Genomic DNA, 17,381 nt, shown 5'->3' with positions numbered 1-17,381 from the left:
AGAGGTCACGGACTCACCCAACAGCTTTGGATGATCCAACCAAAGTAGCACTCTATCAGTGATCAAATGGATTCATTTATATTATCTTATAGCCATGATTCCAATCTTGGGTAAAGAAAGTAATGAGGGGGACCAAACTAGACCATTATCTTGATGATTACACGTAAAGAAATGAGGGGGAGGGATGCATCTAATATATGGACGTCCCAACCAGGAAGAAGTTCATTTGGTGAATGAATGAAGCTGCTTAAAGATAAATATATGATATGTACCTGCAGGCAAAGAAAACCAAAAAAAGTAGAGGAAGGTGGTTGATCGAAAGCAACCGGGGAAATAAATTAAGGAGGTCATTGTTAGCAGAAGAGGCTCCATAGATTCCCTGTAGATTAATCTACTCGTGGGTGAGTACTAACTACCAAGGAAGTCAGCTGCATAGGTCGACACTCCAGTCTATCTCAGGTCATGCGATCTCTCAAACCGATACAATGACACCCTTCATCTTATTCATTTAATCTCTATTCTGCCTTTCTAAGGTTTGTTTATGAATAATTAGGATTTAATTGGCCTCGGAAGCTTGCTCAAGTTCGAGAATATTAGGTGGGTGACGTGTGTCCAAGCCATTGGGGTTTGACTTTTAGGAAAATGTAAAGCAAATTAATATCGATATTAATGAAAAATTTTGTAAAAATAAAAGATGATTCAAATTGACTAAAAACTATACAAATTTTGGATGAAAGTTTAATCAATGATATAATAATTAATTAATGATATACATGTATTCAACTAGGGTTAAAAAAAAAAAGTAATATGATAATATATGATGATAAGAGAATATGTATTGATATTTTTTCCATGTTTTTCAAACACTAAAAAAATATTTTAATAAAATTCCTATTGCTTATGCACTTGTGTAGAAAATCAAATTTTCAAAAATAAATTTAAATTATCATTATTCAATAACAATCTTTTTTTTTTTTATGTCTTTTATATAGTAATTGCATTCAAGTGAAATATAGGCTTATAAATAAAATTTTAGACATTTTTAAAAATTATTATATTAAAAAAAATAAAGGAATTCATTTTGTTATTATTATTATTATCATTTTATATAATTTAATATATTGTCAAGTATTGAAATTCAATAAAAGATAAGTTTTGTCTCTAGATTGACATTGATTATTTATAAATATAAAAATTAAATTGTAATTATAAAAGAAAAATTCTTGACTTTGATGTTATTTTAAAATAAAAACAAAATTATGTTATTATTATTATTATTATTATCATTATGTTAACTTAGAAAACACATTATCTTTGGGACCTTAATTCCTATATAACTAATTAATCGACTTGGTTACATTACTTTCGATGCTAATTTGATATTACATGACATTTGAAATTAAACGTGGGACACGTGTACGATCATAATTGCACCTCATCAACATATCGTTTTTTTTTTTTTTTTTTTTTTTAATGCAAGCTAAGAAGGAAGGTGAGAGGGGTCGATCAAACCCAGCACATGCAGTCAAAACGGTAGAGTCAGCAATTGTGGGCCGTCCGACATAACGACAAAAACGAAAATTAGCCAACTCATGCCACGTCTAAATCCCATTGAGTTGACCTCTAAAGGCTCAAAAAGTTTGGTCTATTTAAGGAGGGTCACCTCAACCAAACCTGTCCCGTTCCCACTTAACAAACCAATCGTGTTCTTCCTTCAACTCAATCCTGAGTTCAGATCCCATCACTCACCGCTATGGCTGAGGTCTCTGTGCCTCTAATCTTCAATTTCCTCACGCCCATTTGATTTTTTCTTCTGAATTCCATATATATCATTCTGGGTTTGGCCTTTTGTTCTTTATTAATCATGAACTTGTTTCATAACCAATTCATAAACAGTTTTTGAAAATAATAATAATAATAAATAATATCAAACTTGTTTTGGAAGCTGGAATCAGGTTTTTGTTTTCTTGTTCTTTTTATCTGCTGTTTTCTCTGCACCACTGGCATTATTGGATGATTCTTCTAATGATTTTTTAATTTTTTTAATTGATATTATCGCAGTGTACGATTATGGTGCTGAAGGTTGATCTAGGGTGTGAACGCTGTTGCAAGAAGATCAGGAAACTGATCTGTAAAATTCCTGGTGAGAGTCTTATATATGTGTTTGGTGTTGTTGAATTTTGAGGTTTTATGAATGTTGGATGCATTTTGAGGTTGTGGGCAATGTTGAAAGGATGAAGAACTGAGCTGTTCGTTTTGATTTTGATGATGAATTTTATGAACAAGAGAAATAAAAGAGTATGCTTTCCATGAGAAGGACAACGCAGTGATGATCAAAGTAGTATGCTGCTGCCCTGAGAAGATCAAAACGAAGCTTATCTGCAAAGGTGGCAAAATCATCCACAGTATTGAGGTTAGAGCACCCGAGAAACCTAAACCCCCAGCAGAAAAGCCAAAACCTCCAGCTGACAAACCAAAACCTCCAGCTGACAAGCCAAAACCTCCAGCTGACAAGCCAGAACCTCCAGCTGACAAACCAAAACCTCCAGCTGACAAACCAAATCCTCAAGCTGACAAGCCAAAGGTACCGGTGCCAACTCCAGTAACAGGGTATCCACCATTCATCTATCCACCTGGAGTGTGTTGTAAGTCATGCTATGAGGGACGCGGTGGTGGCCCCTGCCACCATGGATATGGGATTCCGCGCCAACCACCATCTTATGATGGATATATGAGGCTAGTGCCATCCTATGATGGCTGGCCTTCTGGGTGTCGCTGTAACAGAAGCTATGGTTGCCGCTGTGAATTCTTTACTGAAGAAAATCCCGCATGCACCATCATGTGAATCATTCTCCATCGTGATTGTCCTTGTCTGGTTTTTTATTTCCTTTTCTCAGTTGGGTGTTGAGTCAGTGATCAGTCCTTTTGGGTTCTTTTCTCCTCCACAGCATCAAGGCTGTATAGGCCAAAGGATGAATAATAATGTTTGTGGGCTAATAGTGTTGATTCCATCGTTAGATGAGTAAGACAGTAAAAGTCTTTCTATGACCATTTCCTTTCCATACTGTTGTATCTCACTTTCTTTTACTTACTTAAGTTGCCTTCTGCAAGTCGATTCTTCACCAGGGCCCTTACAAAAGATGCTTTCGATAGTCTTTTCATTCTCTTAACTGAATTAAGAATCCAATTTTCTGTGTTTACAGCTTGTTTAGGCAGAAAACCGCCATCTCTTGAAGACACACTGAATGGTTCAATCCTCAAAATATCTCAAAAACTGGATCCAAAAGTAGAGATGAAACGGGCACATTTCCCTCGCGAATTCTTATCTGCAGTCCACATCCAAACATTGACACCACCTTTGTCATAAGTTGCTGTCGATCATTTTCCCCATTAATCAGACAACCATTTTTCAAAGATGCCTTCATTTTTCTATCTTTCATTAATCCATCACAACAGAGCGTGACCCCACCAGTGCACTAAAATGATTCTGTCATTATTTGAAGTTGGCTCGTGACATCACATAGCGTCATTAGGATCAAAAATCACAAAATAAAATTCTCTAATCATGACTTCCAGAAGTGGTTACCTCCAGAATTCTCTAAGCATTATGTCAAACTCCTCCTTGCTGTAAAGTCTGCAGGTTGATCATGATAGCCATGCAGTAATCGACAATGGAGAAACATTACAACCAAAACTTCTAACCACATTCCTCAGCTAGTATAATTAAGGCTGGTTGATCCAGAATAATTCCTACAGTTGTGGATCCAAAACTCTCGGAATATTCAAATCGAATGAGTCTTCAGCTACCACACAGTAGTCTCTTTAACATCTTCCTTCTGTCTTAGTCCCTTGTTCAAACGGCTACTGGCCGGGAATCCTGGTACAGTTGTTCCTATATATATTTGAGGAACCTTTGGTTCCAAATTAACATGGATTAAGTAGCTGTATAGGAAAGAAAATAAACCATTAGAAAAAGACTTAAGAGGTCACGAGCTCACCCAACAGCTTTGGATGATCCAACCAAAATGGCACTCTATCAGTGACCAAACTGCGCCATTTACTCATTTATATTCTCTCATCGCCACGACTCGAATCTTAGGTAAATAAAGCAATGTGGGGACCTAACTAGACCACACTCTATCAGTGACCAAACTGCGCCATTTACTCATTTATGTTCTCTCATCGCCACCACTTGAATCTTAGGTACATAAAGCAATGCGGGGACCTAACTAGACCACTATCATTATGATTGTACGGAAAATGAGAGGGAGGGATGCATCCATAGCACTAATATATGATATGCACCTTCAGACAAAGAAAACCAAAAAAAAGGTAGAGGAAGGTAGTTGACTGAAAGCAACCAGATAAATAGGGGCCACTGTCAGCAGAGGCTCTGTATATTCTCTGTAGATTAATCTACTTGTGGGTGAGTACTAACTGGTAGGGAAGTCGGCTGCATAGGAAGACACTCCAGTCTATTTCATGGCCATGTGATCTCTCAAATTGATACAATGACATCCTTTATCTTATTCATTTAACCTTTATTCTTCTCTTCTGAGGTTTGTTTATGAATGATTAAGATTTAATGGGGTTTTAAAAACAAAAAAAATCGTATTGTAATTTATAATTGTGAAACATATTTTTGTGTGCTAAAAGCCCTTTTTATGGTCTTCTGATTTCATTCCTGTCTAATCAAATGCAAAGTTATATTTGGGCATTGGTCGACTAGATTTGCCTTCTTACTCGTGGATGGAAGGGCTTTCTTCCTTGTCAAATAGGGAATCTAGAAATTGTTCTTGAAAAATAAGAACTATTATAGAATGTTTTTACCCATTTGCCCATGCCCACTCATCACTTCATTCTCTCCCAAACACCCCAAACTACCACTGAACACCAAGTGTTTGTGTTAATGCCTGACCGGCGAAAACTGTTTTATGGTTGGATCCAAAATGGTGCTTTGCTTCTGATAGTAAAAGTGATTTGTTTGTATTCCCTTATCAGACGTGCTGTTTAGTTTGATCTATTCTTTAATCATGGACCACGTTTCTAGGATTGTTGAACGTGGGTTACTTTCGGTTCGTTTGAGTTATCTTTTGTTAAGGCTATTTATAAGCTAGTAAGTTATTTATTCAATCAATAAGATATTCTCCATTTTCTTGTTTTTCAATACACAGATTTCTTAACAATGTGCCTGTTTCATCTGTTCTGGATGTTCCATACCAGTACCTTTTGGGGTATTTTGAGGATTGAACCATTCAGGGTGTCTTCAAAAGGGCCCTTACAAAAGGTGCTTTTGATAATCTTTTTTAAGTGAATTATAAGCATCTAAGGATGAAATCAACATCTATTAGTCCACAAATATTATTGGCCTATACAGCCTTGATGTTGTGGACGAGAAAAGAACCCAAAAGAACTGATCACCGACTCAACACCCAACTGAGAAAAGGAATTAAAAACACCAGACAACGACAACCACGATGGAGTATGATTCACATGATGGTGCATGTCGGATTTTCTTCAATAACGATTTCACAGCGGCAACCATAGCGTCTGTCACAGCGACACCCACTTGGATAGATGACTACTAAATGCACTGGCGGTGGAGATGGCGGTGTCGGTGTCGGTGGCGGTGGCGGTGGCGGTGGCGGTGGCGGTATAACCTCGATACACGTGATGATTTTGCAACCTTTGCACATAAGCTTCGTTCTGATCTTCTCAGGGTTGCAGCATACTACTTTGATTATCACGGTGTCATCCTTCTCATTGAAAGTCTGGTCTCGTATTTCTCTTGTTCATAAAATTCAACATCAAAATCAAAACAAACAACTCACTTCTTCATCCCTTCAACATTGCCCATAATCTCAAAATTCAACTATACCAAACACACGCATATATATATATATATATATATATATGTAAGACTCACACCAGGAAATTTACAGAGCAGTTTCTTGATTTTCTTGTTGCAGCATTTACACCCTGGATTAGCAACCTTCAGCTTCATTTCCGTACCCTGCGATATTATCAATAAAAAAATTAGAAATCATTGCAAGAATTATCCAATAAGTCAGTACGTGGTGCGGAGAAAACAGCAGATGAAAAGAACAAGAAAACAAAAACCTCATTCCAGGTTCCAAAATATGTTTGATATTATAATATACTATTTTGAAAACAAACAGTTTTTCCAGAATTTGTTTTCAAAACATGTTTGAACTTTTTCAGGCGTGAAGGGAGTGAAGAGATTAGGGGCGCGGAGACCTCTGCCATCGCTGCGAGTGATGGGATCCGAGCTCAGAATTGAGTATTAAGTGGCTAGGCTGAGGAGACCCCCTTTAAGTAGACCAAACTTTTTGAGTCTTTACAAGTCAAGCCAATGAAATGTGAAAACGTGGCATGAGTGAGCTCAGGTTCGTTTCATCATCCAGTTTGTCGTTATGTGGGATGGCCCACAAAAGTTATATATGAGCTGGCTTTGTCCACCCGACCTTTTTTTCTCAGGCTGTCAGGTACAATTATGATCATTCACCATCACTAGTATGACTCGCTATGACTACGTATTTATATAATTTTTATAAAATCAAAAAATCAATATATTCATGATTATTGATATTATTATTTAAAATATTACGATCATCGAAATAAATAAGCTTTTTATTAAATAATATACATCAAATATATATATAAACAAAATATTAAAAAATATTTTAAAAAATAAATAAATTATGATTATTTTATAATAAAATAAAAAATTTATTTAATTAATTAAAAAATATATAAAAATGATCATGATAACATTCTTCATAGTTTTTTAATATATTAATTAAATATTAAAAAATTATACATTTATCATAATTTATTTTATATTATTGTGGACCCCGCATTTTGGCTCATGCATTTTCCATTCGATGGCAAGCTCGATTTTCATTTGAAAAAATTGATTTTTATTGATTAAAAAAATTTGACTTGGAGTCGTCACTTATTTTTGTTTTATTTTTAAAAGGGTAAACAAAATAAGAAAGAAAAACTCTGTGACTCCTTATTTTAGAAAAGGCGATTTACGAAAAACCGAATCGAGTTCAGGGGTCAGGTTACTTATCGAGAAGGTACGGTACCGGCCGTAGCACCCCTCTAAATCCAAGCTGACGTGGCAGTCAATAAGAAAGTCAATGAACACTCAAATCAATCATGCACAATATGAGGATCAGAATATGTATAGTAAATGATCAGAATGAATGAATACGTACCTGGGCAGCAAACAGCAACGCGCTATCATAGAATGGGGTTAGTGAATAAACACAGAATAATAGCATACATGTCAGAGAGCAGGATAAATCAATCATGTATGACAAGTCAATCAATCAGTCAATCAATCGATCATAAGAACATATATGTGGGGCCCCCACCAAAGCCCGATTTATATTGCATGAATCAATTTCAATAAATTCAATTATTTGGAATTACGGAATTTGATTCTTGCTTATTTTAAAACATTTTAGAAAATCAAAAAAGATTTGAAAGTGGCTTGCCAAAAAGAAAATGACGGCCAAATTTTATTAAAAATGGGATTTTCATACCTAAAACTCTACAAGGATGAAAGATTGCTTTTAGATTTAAAACTATTTGAAAACCAAAATTTTGGAGAATTATTTACAAAATGAGGTTTGAGAAATCACTTTTTCAAAATCAAGGGATAAGGAAATGGGAGAATAAATAAATAAAAGGTGATATGCGGTCCAAAGTTGATCATGCAAAAGGTGGCTAGGCGTATCTGCCTTAGAGCTTTGATTAGATGCATCCCACTACAGTTACTGCATCTTGAAGACGTGGCAAGTATCCAAAAATTTGAGTGGCTCCGCTCCTTGGCTTCCCTCAATCACTTCAATAATTTCCTCTCGTTTGGTACATTGTCAACACCGGTGATTCGTTCAGACTTTCCATCATCCACCTCCGCTTTCTCTAATGGCGCTGAAATTAATCCCCTTGGACGTCTTGGAGAGACAATGACAACACTATACAGCTGGGTACGTGATTTGGTTTGTGGTGGAGAAGCCACTTAGGTCTTCCAAACCGGAATGAATCATCATGAGGCTTCATAAGAAAGGTCCCTCGCGTCACATCATTCTCATTAGAACTTACCAAACCCCTTCTGGTTATCACAACTTCCAGCCTTGTTCTCACAATCAGAATGATCAGCAGTGGAATCGTCTTTATGATGTCACTAGTATACTCGCGATTCATGAGCTCTAGAGTCTCATCTTTGTGTCCAAATCCTTTCTGATTATAATTCTTACTCCTCATCAAGTTGTGCCGAAACACCTTTGCATCAAAATCGGAATCAACAGCCACAGACGAGGAAGAAGAAGACTCAGAGAAGATAATAGCGAAGAGCATGTGATGCGATCTGGGGTTTAACCTTTATGCAATAGTCCAGACAGTGAATTCTGGCTGCAAGGGTGTCAGCAGCGAACGGGACTTCTGGTGTTGGAATCATTCAACGAATCCTTCAATGCACGAAAGTACGCATCCATTATGAACCAGACTGTATACGAGGATGAAGACGAGGTAACATCAAAGCTACAAGGACAAATCCCATCCTCAATGGCATCGTTCCCAATGATCAAAGCGGCAAAACACATGGACCCCACTCCAACTTTTCCAGATTAGTCAAAAACAAAGAGCTGTACGAACCTGAATATAGCCATACCATTTGTGCCATCTCTTAACTTGGTCAACCTTTCATGGTTGTATTAGTGTCGCTAACAAAATCAGCCACTGAATTCCCAAGTGGAGCACTATCAGTAACACAAATCACCTCTCCAGACACAGACATTTCTGGCTTAACTAAATCAACAACGAAAGCAGTCTCCACAGTAGACTTATAAGCCTCCTCACCTGGCACACCTTTGGCATCAAAAATCACCTCTTCAGACAAAGAAACATATGGCTTAACTGAATCACCAACAGGGGTAGTTTCCAAAACTGAATTATAAACCTCATCCACTGGTGCACTCTTGGTATCACAAGATATCCTTTCAGACAAAGTAAAATCTGACTTAACCAAATCATCAGCAGGGGCAGTTTCAATCTTCCCTTCAATTGTCAAATCCTGAGAATCAGAAGCTACAGCATCATTTGCCTCAGTTCTCACTTGTTCATCAACACTAGAAGCTTTTGGTGAATCAGAGGCTACATGAACCTCACCCCCAGATTTAGTCTTTCTGCCACTTCAGCCTGGCAAAAGGCAGTGATCAATTCTGGTCTCAGAATACAAAATCGGGACCCAAGTCCAGTATAGTTTGCATCACGAGGAGTTACTCTCATGAGGTCCAAAAGATAGCGCCTGTCATCACTACCAACACTTGCATAGGTGGAGCAACTCCCAGTGGCGATGGGTCTTCAATCCAAGCCTTCTTATGATGAGATCAATGAAGGAGAGTGGGGTGACTGGGTTCATCTTCCATTGAAACGTTGAGAGCACCAGAAAATCCATTCTCTGAATTGTTTTCGCTTCAAACGCATACTCGTTGTCCTCCACTTGCAGGCCTAAGAGGAGAGACACTTGGGTCTCCTCCACCTTGGCAGACAAGGAGAGACAAGTCACAGCTGCTAGCTGGATCATCCATGGCTTATCTCTTTGAGAATGGAGACTTGAAAGGAGCTTATCCAAGTAGTTAATGGCGAGAAACGCAGTTACTGCTGAGAATCCGTAACGGGCATTGACCTTCATCATCCACTCCACGGCTTGAAGCCGAGCAATAACGAGAGCACCACCCATCTCACCATTGTCGGCACCGAGACTCGCTTACTGCTCTTCTTGGAAGAAGAGAGACAGAAACTCCTCATCTTTCCAGAGCAAATCGGGTCCAAAACAGAGCATTCATGGACACAGTCCGGTTAACAACTCCTGCTTCATTTAAACCAATGGGCGATTCCAGCTGTTTTATCAATTACAAGAAGCTAGGTTGTTTTAAACCAATGGCAGCCCTCAAGACACCTCACACAGCTGCCTCTCTCCACTACCCTCCAGCTGCCATCCTCAACGGTTTTCAGCTTTTTCTGCTGAAAGAAATCTCCATGTGTCCAGCTTTCATTGGCTAACAAAGCCATTAGCTTGATACCTTATCAACCATTCCTGGAGTGACACGTGGTCATCCCAAACGATGACACTTGTCATAATCGGGCTATGTCTCCCCAAAATGGGGTCTACAATTATATCATAATTTTAATATTAAATATATTTTAAAATTAAATATATTATAATCAAATGTCACAACTTTATCATGTACACTTATCAAATTTATATTTTTTATTGACATGTATAATATTATATATATTAATTTTTTTAATAAAACAATTTTAAAATATTTATTAAAATTTTAATTTCATTTTTAAGAGTTTTATTCTATATTTTTATAAGTTTTGATCAATTTTAGGTTTATCGATATTTTATGTCAAAATATCCGTCAATATATCTTCGATATTATAAGTTATAAATGTAAAACATATTTTTATGTCCTAAAAACCCTTTTATGGTCTTCCTTTTACTCTGATTTGATTCTAATCAAATGCAAAGTTATATTTGGGCATTAGTAGACTAGATTTGCCTTCTTACTCATGGATGGATGGGGCTTTCTCCCTTGTCAAATAAGGAATCTAGAAATTGTTCTTGAAAAATAAAAACTATTATAGAATGTTTTTACCCATTTGCCCATGCCCACTCATCACTTCGTTCTCTCTCAAACACCCCAAACTACCACTGAACACCAAGTGTTTGTGTTAATGCCTGACCAGGGAAAACTGTTTTATGATTGGATGCAAAATGGTGCTTGTAGGGACCCCTCCCCTTGGGAAACACATGGCACGCAGCTCATGGTGACGCGTGGCACGTGCTATCAGCCGGACCTCATCATCCGGATTCCCCTAAAGATATGCATGGTGCGGCTATCCTATCCGGAACCCCTCAAGGAAAGGCAAACGACGTTTCAGCTTCTCCTATCCAAGGAAGAGCAAACGACGCTGGCAGAGCGTAGACACCCGGATAGTCTCCACAACACATCCGGATAATCAGCATGATCCATCCGGATATAAATCGTCTGGATGGTCAATTAAAGTAAAGCGAGTCTTACACGCAATCACAACAAGCAGCCATGGCCCACATCCCATCACCTGCAGAATGAGAAGACAAGAGGAAGTGACAGCAAGTCACTTCCCACGATCATTCTACATAATCACTTCCCACGATCTCTGACAGCCGCATCACCTACCATGGTCTCTGACAGCCATTCGTAGGATGATAGTGCTCCTACTGACACCTATTATCATCATCACAACATAAAATATCTCCTCACCATTAATGAAAGGAGCAGTACCCCTGAAGCTGTATATATATATGACTTCACACGAAGAAGAAAGGGATGATCTCCTAGTAACCTCTTGATACCTAGTAAAAGGCCAACTGCCTCATATATCTTACTCTCTTACTATGGCTAACAACATCATCGGAGGGTGCATCCGGACACCCTGTCCGGATGCCTTTTTGCAGGTACAACCACTGAATCAAGAACCCCTTGTGTGTTGAGAATCGCGTGTCCATCCATCTAGCAGCAACGTGGCCCACCTGATACGCGAGGTGACAACATTGGCGCCGTCTAGCGCAGATGGTACCAGGAGGGCAACCTTATCGTCCTTAAGTCTTGGGCTTGGGTTCGAATCCTGGGGACGTCACCCCCAAGGGCCAAATTAACAAATGGCCCCATAAGACTTTGCGCTGTCCGGCGTCGCGTACCCGGACACCAGAGCAAAAAGGCCGACGTTTTTGTTGGGACGTCATTTGTTTGTTTGGCCCTGGTCAGCCGCATGGGCCGGATACCAGAGTGGCCTCCCCAGGATTCGAACCCAAGTCCAAGACTTAAGGACGATAAGGTTGCCCTCCTGGTACCATCTGTGCTAGTAGCGCAGATGGTACCAGGAGGGCAACCTTATCGTCCTTAAGTCTTGGACTTGGGTTCGAATCCTGGGGAGGCCACTCTGGTATCCGACCCATGCGGCTTACCAGGGCCAAACAAACAAATGACGTCCCAACAGTGCTTGCTTTGCTTCCGATGGTAAAACTGTTGTATGACCAACAATATGCTAATTTCATGATTGTAAAGGGCATGTTGTAACTTGTAAAAAGGCTTTTTCGGGATTATTTTAGCCTCATAATTGAACCACCATCTCATGTAAGCTAACATTTAGGTCATGTTTGGTCCTGAAAAATGTTAAATAAATAAAAAAAATATTAAAAAAAAAATTATTCTTTCATGTTTGAGTTCACGGACATGAAAGAAAACCAAACATAATTAAACTTAGTTAAGAATTTATATCTTTTAGAATTATTTAATTTTTATATAATTGAGAAATTAAATAAACATAATTGAATGTTTTTTTTTGTTTTTTACTTTTCTTCTTTATTTTCTTTGTCTCACATTTTTTTCTTGAATATTTTGAGAACCAAACATAACCTTAAGAATTTTTACAAATGAGGGAAAGTTCTATAAATATAGAAGATGATACCGAAATCTTGATAATATTATCATTTATATATAGATTTAACTTTTTAATAATATATAAATTATGTATTAGGTGATTTAATTAAAAGGGTTATTAAAAACTTAATTTTAAAATTTTAATTCTCAATTTATTTTATTTTATTTTGGTATCATTGTTTTAAAACATACATATAAATATTGAAATCAATAAATAATATTTATGTCAAAAATGAATTATTCTTCAAATAAAAATATGAAAAATGTTAAATTTACGAATTCGGGAATTATGCTATTCCTTTTAATTGATTAATTCTTATATGTTTACATATTATATTGACCTAATAATAAGATGTTCCAAAAATTAGGGTAAAGCAAATATCTGCTCCCAATGGACAACTTTGTCCCCCTGACCGAGCGGAATCATGTTCATTTGTGAAAGTCATTATGGTAAATATATATTTCTAAAAAATTATATTTTTTTGTAATAACACTCTAAGGCCCAAGGGACGGACACAGAGCTGAGAGCGAAGGAGAAAAATGGCTGACCATCTCTGCTCTTCGCCCTCCTCTCTCTGCCATGACCACCATTATATCCACAACTCTCTTTCTTTCTCACGGAAATCGAGGCTGAGAAGCTTCAATAGCTTCTCTTTCAAACCCAATTCTCTCTCACTTCACTCAAGAACCTTTCTCCAAATCACCCATGTCTCTTTAGAGGACCCAATTCCACAAGAAACCCAGAAGGCAGATGCCTCAAATCCACCAAATTCTCAAGACCCAGATAGGAAAACCAAAAGTTACATCTGGGTCAACCCCAGAAGCCCCAGAGCTTCGAAGCTTCGTCAGCACTCGTATGATGCCAGGTATGCTTCTCTAGTGAAAATAGCCGAGTCTTTGGACTCGTGTGAGGCCACTGAGGAAGATGTTTCTCAGGTTTTGAGGTGTTTAGGTGATAAGATATTAGAGCAGGACGCTGTGATTGTCCTCAACAACATGACGAACCCGGAAACGGCACTTCTTGCTTTTGGTTTCTTTCGGAAGAGATTGAAACCGAGCAGAGAGGTGATTCTGTATAATGTGACCTTGAAGGTTTTTAGGAAGTGTAGGAACTTGGATAGAGCAGAGAAGCTGTTTGATGAAATGCTTGAGAGAGGAGTTAAGCCTGATAATATTACGTTTTCGACAATAATTAGCTGTGCTAGGGTTAGTTCTCTGCCCAATAAGGCTGTGGAGTGGTTTGAGAAGATGCCTGAATTCGGGTGTCATCCTGATGATGTTACCTACTCGGCCATGATCGATGCGTATGGACGAGCTGGCAATGTTGATATGGCATTGAAATTGTATGATCGTGCACGAACAGAAAAATGGAGGATTGATCCGGTGACATTCTCGACATTGATTAGAATTTATGGGATGTCAGGAAATTTTGATGGGTGCTTGAATGTGTATGAAGAGATGAAGGCTCTTGGAGTTAAGCCCAACTTGGTTATATATAATACTTTGTTGGATGCTATGGGAAGAGCCAAGAGACCTTGGCAGGCGAAGAATATTTACAAAGAGATGACCAACAATGGCCTCTAACCGAGTTGGGGAACTTATGCTGCCTTGTTACGGGCCTATGGCAGAGCACGCTATGCTGAAGACGCTCTTATTGTGTACAAAGAGATGAAGGAGAAGGGGTTGGAGTTGAGTGTGGTTCTTTATAATACTCTCTTAGCTATGTGTGCTGATGTTGGCTACACTGAAGAAGCTGCTGCAATTTTTGAAGATATGAAGAGTTCTGGGAATTGCATGCCAGACAGTTGGACATTTTCATCATTGATTACCATATATTCCTGTAGTGGGAAGGTCCCAGAGGCAGAAGCCATGTTGAATGCAATGTTGGAAGCAGGTTTTGAGCCAAATATCTTTGTTTTGACATCACTTATTCAATGCTATGGGAAAGCCAATCGTACAGATGAGGTTGTTAGGACATTTGACCGGCTTTTGGAATTAGACATAACTCCAGATGATCGTTTCTGTGGTTGTATGTTGAATGTGATGACCCAAAGTCCTAAGGAAGAACTTGGAAAGCTCATTGACTGCATTGACAAGGCTAACCCAAAGCTTGGTAATGTGGTGAAACTTTTGCTGGAGGAGCAAAATGGGGAAGGGACTTTTAGAAAAGAAGCATCTGAACTCTTTGATTCCATTAGCGCTGATGTAAAGAAGGCTTACTGCAATTGCTTAATTGATCTGTGTGTCAACCTCAATCTGTTGGAGAAAGCTTGTGAGCTGTTTGACCTGGGGCTTACACTTGAGATATACATAGATATACAGTCTAAATCATATATATGAAGTTATTTGACAATGTCGAATATCACAAAACTCGAATTTGTGGCACTTGATAGTTCGGGAAAAAACTATCTATCTTGGATCCTTGATGTTGAAATACATCTTGATGCAATGAACCTTGGAGCTATGAGCAAAGAAGGAAATCAAGCATCCCTGCAGGATCGCGCAAAAGCATTGATTTTCCTTCGCCATCACCTCCATGAAGGTTTAAAAAATGAGTATCTCACGATAAAGGACTTTTTTACTCTATGGAGTAATTTGAAAGAAATATATGACTACCAGAAAACTGTGATTCTCCCAAAAGCTCGATATGATTGGATGCACCTAAGGTTGCAAGATTTTAAAACTGTTAGTGAATACAACTCCGCACTTTTCAAAATCAGCTCTCAATTAAAGCTGTATGGAGAAAAAATCACAGAAGAAGACATGTTAGAGAAAACTTTTACTACGTTTCATGCCTCAAATGTGCTCCTACAGTAGCAATATCGAGAGCGTAGATTTACAACATATTCTGAATTAATATCCTGTCTTCTTGTTGCTGAACAAAATAATGAGTTTTTGATGAAAAAATCACCAGTCTTGTCTAACTGGATTTGAACCATTCCCTGAAGTGAATGCAATATCATCCCAAACTCGTGGGCGTGGACGAGAATGAGGACATGGTCGTGATCGTGGAAGAAATCCCCGATACCATGGTTCTTATAGTAATAATTCTTAGAAAATGAAAGCCTCATTGCACCACCAGAAGTGGAACAATATTGAGACAAAACAAGAAAATGGGAAGCATTTACAAGATAAACCTCCTAAGAATTATGAGAATAATTGTTATAGATGTGGTATGAAGGGGCATTGGTTGCATACCTGTTGTACACCCAAACATTTGGTCAATCTTTACCAAGCATCAATAAAAGTAAAAGGAAAAGAGATGGAGATGAACTTTACCGATGGTGATGGATTAGACCTAACCTATTATGACATTGATTTCTTTGGGGGTCCCAATGAAAAAACAGACCATTTGATAAATGATGAGAAAATTAACATTGATTGATGTTACTTTATATATGAAATAATATATTATTATGTCTTATATTTACATCTAATTTTCTTTGTTATTTACATTATGCCTTGTTTTTTTTTTTTTTTTTGTTATATCTAAAATCCATGTGTTATTTGGTCTCAAGATGAATGAGGATGATGTAAGTCTCGCAGACTGTGTGATCACGCACACAATTCTTCGAGATAAAAGATATTTTCTCGAATTGATATTAATAAAAGCTAATGTAAGTACCGTATATGGTACTACAAACTTAGTTGAAAGCTCTGTAAGAGCAAATATAACGTTACCAAATGGAACTAGATTCCATATAAATGACGTTTTATATTCTAGAAAATCCAAAAAAAAAATTGCTCAGTTTTAAAGACATTTGCAGAAATGGATATTATATTGAAACTATGAATAAAGATAATGTAGAATATCTTTACATTACTTCTATTATATCTGGCCATAAGCTTATAATGGAAAAACTTTCGGCTTTCTCCTCTGGGTTGTATCACACAACTATAAAGCCTATTGAATCATATGTTATCGTGAACCAGAAGTTCAACAACCCAAAAGTTTTTGTCATTTGGCATGACAGGCTAGGTCACCCAGGGTCTTCAATGATGCATCAAATAATCGAACACTCACATGGGCATCCACTAAAGAACCAGAAGATTCTTTCGTCCAATGAATACTCATGTGTTGCCTATTCACAAGGTAAATTGATAATCGGACCATCTTTTACTAAAGTCATATTTGAGTCACCAGTCTTTTTAGAAAGAATACATGGGGACATATATAGGTCTATCCATCCACCATGTGGATCATTCCGTTATTTTATGATCTTAATAGATGCTTCTACTAGGTGGTCACATGTTTGTCTCCTTTCTACACGTAAGTTGCCTTTGCTAGACTCTTTGCACAAATAATCAGATTACGAGCACAATTTCCAGATTATCCAATTAAGACAATACGTCTTGATAATGTTGGCGAATTTACTTCTCAAACATTCATTGACTATTGCATGTCAGTAGGGATACATATTGAGCATCATGTTGTTCATACTCATGCCCAAAATGGTTTAGTAGAATCCTTAATCAAATGTCTCCAATCAATAACTCGACCATTACTAATGAAAACCAAATTACTTACTTCCGCCTGGGGACATGTTATTATGCATGTTGCAGCTTTAGTTCGTATTCGACTTACAACTTACCATGAATACTCCCCTTCACAACTTGTGCTTGGAAAACAACCAAATATTGGATAAATTAAAAACAATATTACCCAACAACAATAGTGCATATGATCAAACAATATGAAGTACGTCACAAAATGATCAATTATAGTTGCAAGAATTTGAACAACAATTTTTTTTATTACACTTTAAACTAATTATTTAACTAGTTTATGTGATTTAGACCAAGTAGGAGAGTATACTTGAAAAAGTTTCAATCTAGAGAGAGTGAGCACTACAC

The 17,381-nt window shown here is 37.6% G+C and overlaps 4 protein-coding genes across 6 annotated transcripts; 3 read left to right on the top strand and 1 right to left on the bottom strand.

The window, feature by feature from the left end:
• The first annotated feature begins 1,662 nt into the window (after nucleotides 1-1,662).
• Nucleotides 1,663-3,062, top strand: LOC100852467 (sulfated surface glycoprotein 185). Of its 3 annotated transcripts, none has more exons than XM_003634992.4 (3): nucleotides 1,663-1,762; nucleotides 2,062-2,143; nucleotides 2,289-3,062. In XM_003634992.4, the coding sequence occupies exons 1-3, from the start codon at nucleotides 1,754-1,756 to the stop codon at nucleotides 2,843-2,845; spliced, it is 648 nt and encodes a 215-aa protein (XP_003635040.1). In that variant the 5' UTR covers nucleotides 1,663-1,753; the 3' UTR covers nucleotides 2,846-3,062. The 3 variants fall into 3 exon arrangements, with proteins under 3 accessions (XP_003635040.1, XP_019073624.1, XP_010646276.1); XM_019218079.2 differs by having other exon boundaries at nucleotides 1,757-1,838; XM_010647974.3 differs by lacking the exon at nucleotides 1,663-1,762 and adding an exon at nucleotides 1,848-1,955.
• Nucleotides 3,063-5,326: 2,264 nt separating this feature from the next.
• Nucleotides 5,327-6,466, bottom strand: LOC104878150 (protein PYRICULARIA ORYZAE RESISTANCE 21). The gene is made up of 3 exons (XM_010647969.3): nucleotides 6,259-6,466; nucleotides 5,929-6,013; nucleotides 5,327-5,785 (listed from the first exon to the last, which is right to left on the bottom strand). The coding sequence occupies exons 1-3, from the start codon at nucleotides 6,265-6,267 to the stop codon at nucleotides 5,490-5,492; spliced, it is 390 nt and encodes a 129-aa protein (XP_010646271.1). The 5' UTR covers nucleotides 6,268-6,466; the 3' UTR covers nucleotides 5,327-5,489.
• Nucleotides 6,467-13,067: 6,601 nt separating this feature from the next.
• On the top strand, nucleotides 13,068-14,525 carry LOC132254407 (pentatricopeptide repeat-containing protein At4g16390, chloroplastic-like). Its single transcript, XM_059739878.1, has one exon. It carries the CDS (start codon nucleotides 13,068-13,070, stop codon nucleotides 14,109-14,111), a length of 1,044 nt encoding a protein of 347 aa, XP_059595861.1. The 3' UTR covers nucleotides 14,112-14,525.
• LOC132254408 (pentatricopeptide repeat-containing protein At4g16390, chloroplastic-like) lies at nucleotides 14,196-14,885 on the top strand. Its single transcript, XM_059739879.1, has one exon. The coding sequence runs from the start codon at nucleotides 14,196-14,198 to the stop codon at nucleotides 14,865-14,867; it is 672 nt and encodes a 223-aa protein (XP_059595862.1). The 3' UTR covers nucleotides 14,868-14,885.
• The last annotated feature ends 2,496 nt before the right edge of the window (nucleotides 14,886-17,381 follow it).

Source organism: Vitis vinifera, chromosome 10 (assembly GCF_030704535.1).
Source record: "Vitis vinifera cultivar Pinot Noir 40024 chromosome 10, ASM3070453v1".
Classification (NCBI taxonomy): domain Eukaryota; kingdom Viridiplantae; phylum Streptophyta; class Magnoliopsida; order Vitales; family Vitaceae; genus Vitis; species Vitis vinifera.
Note: the sequence above shows the minus strand (reverse complement) of the source record. Positions and strands in the feature narration are given on the sequence as shown.

Excerpts from the sequence above, each read along its gene's own strand:
- LOC104878150 (XM_010647969.3), bottom strand. Across the intron at positions 5,786-5,928 it reads ACTGCTCTGTAAATTTCCTG|AAATACGAGACCAGACTTTC; the intron begins GTGTGAGTCTTA and ends TATGAACAAGAG.
- LOC132254408 (XM_059739879.1), top strand. The coding sequence starts at position 14,196 with ATGAAGGAGAAGGGGTTGGAGTTGAGTGTGGTTCTTTATAATACTCTC.
- LOC100852467 (XM_003634992.4), top strand. Across the intron at positions 2,144-2,288 it reads ACTGATCTGTAAAATTCCTG|AAATAAAAGAGTATGCTTTC; the intron begins GTGAGAGTCTTA and ends TATGAACAAGAG.
- LOC132254407 (XM_059739878.1), top strand. The coding sequence starts at position 13,068 with ATGGCTGACCATCTCTGCTCTTCGCCCTCCTCTCTCTGCCATGACCAC.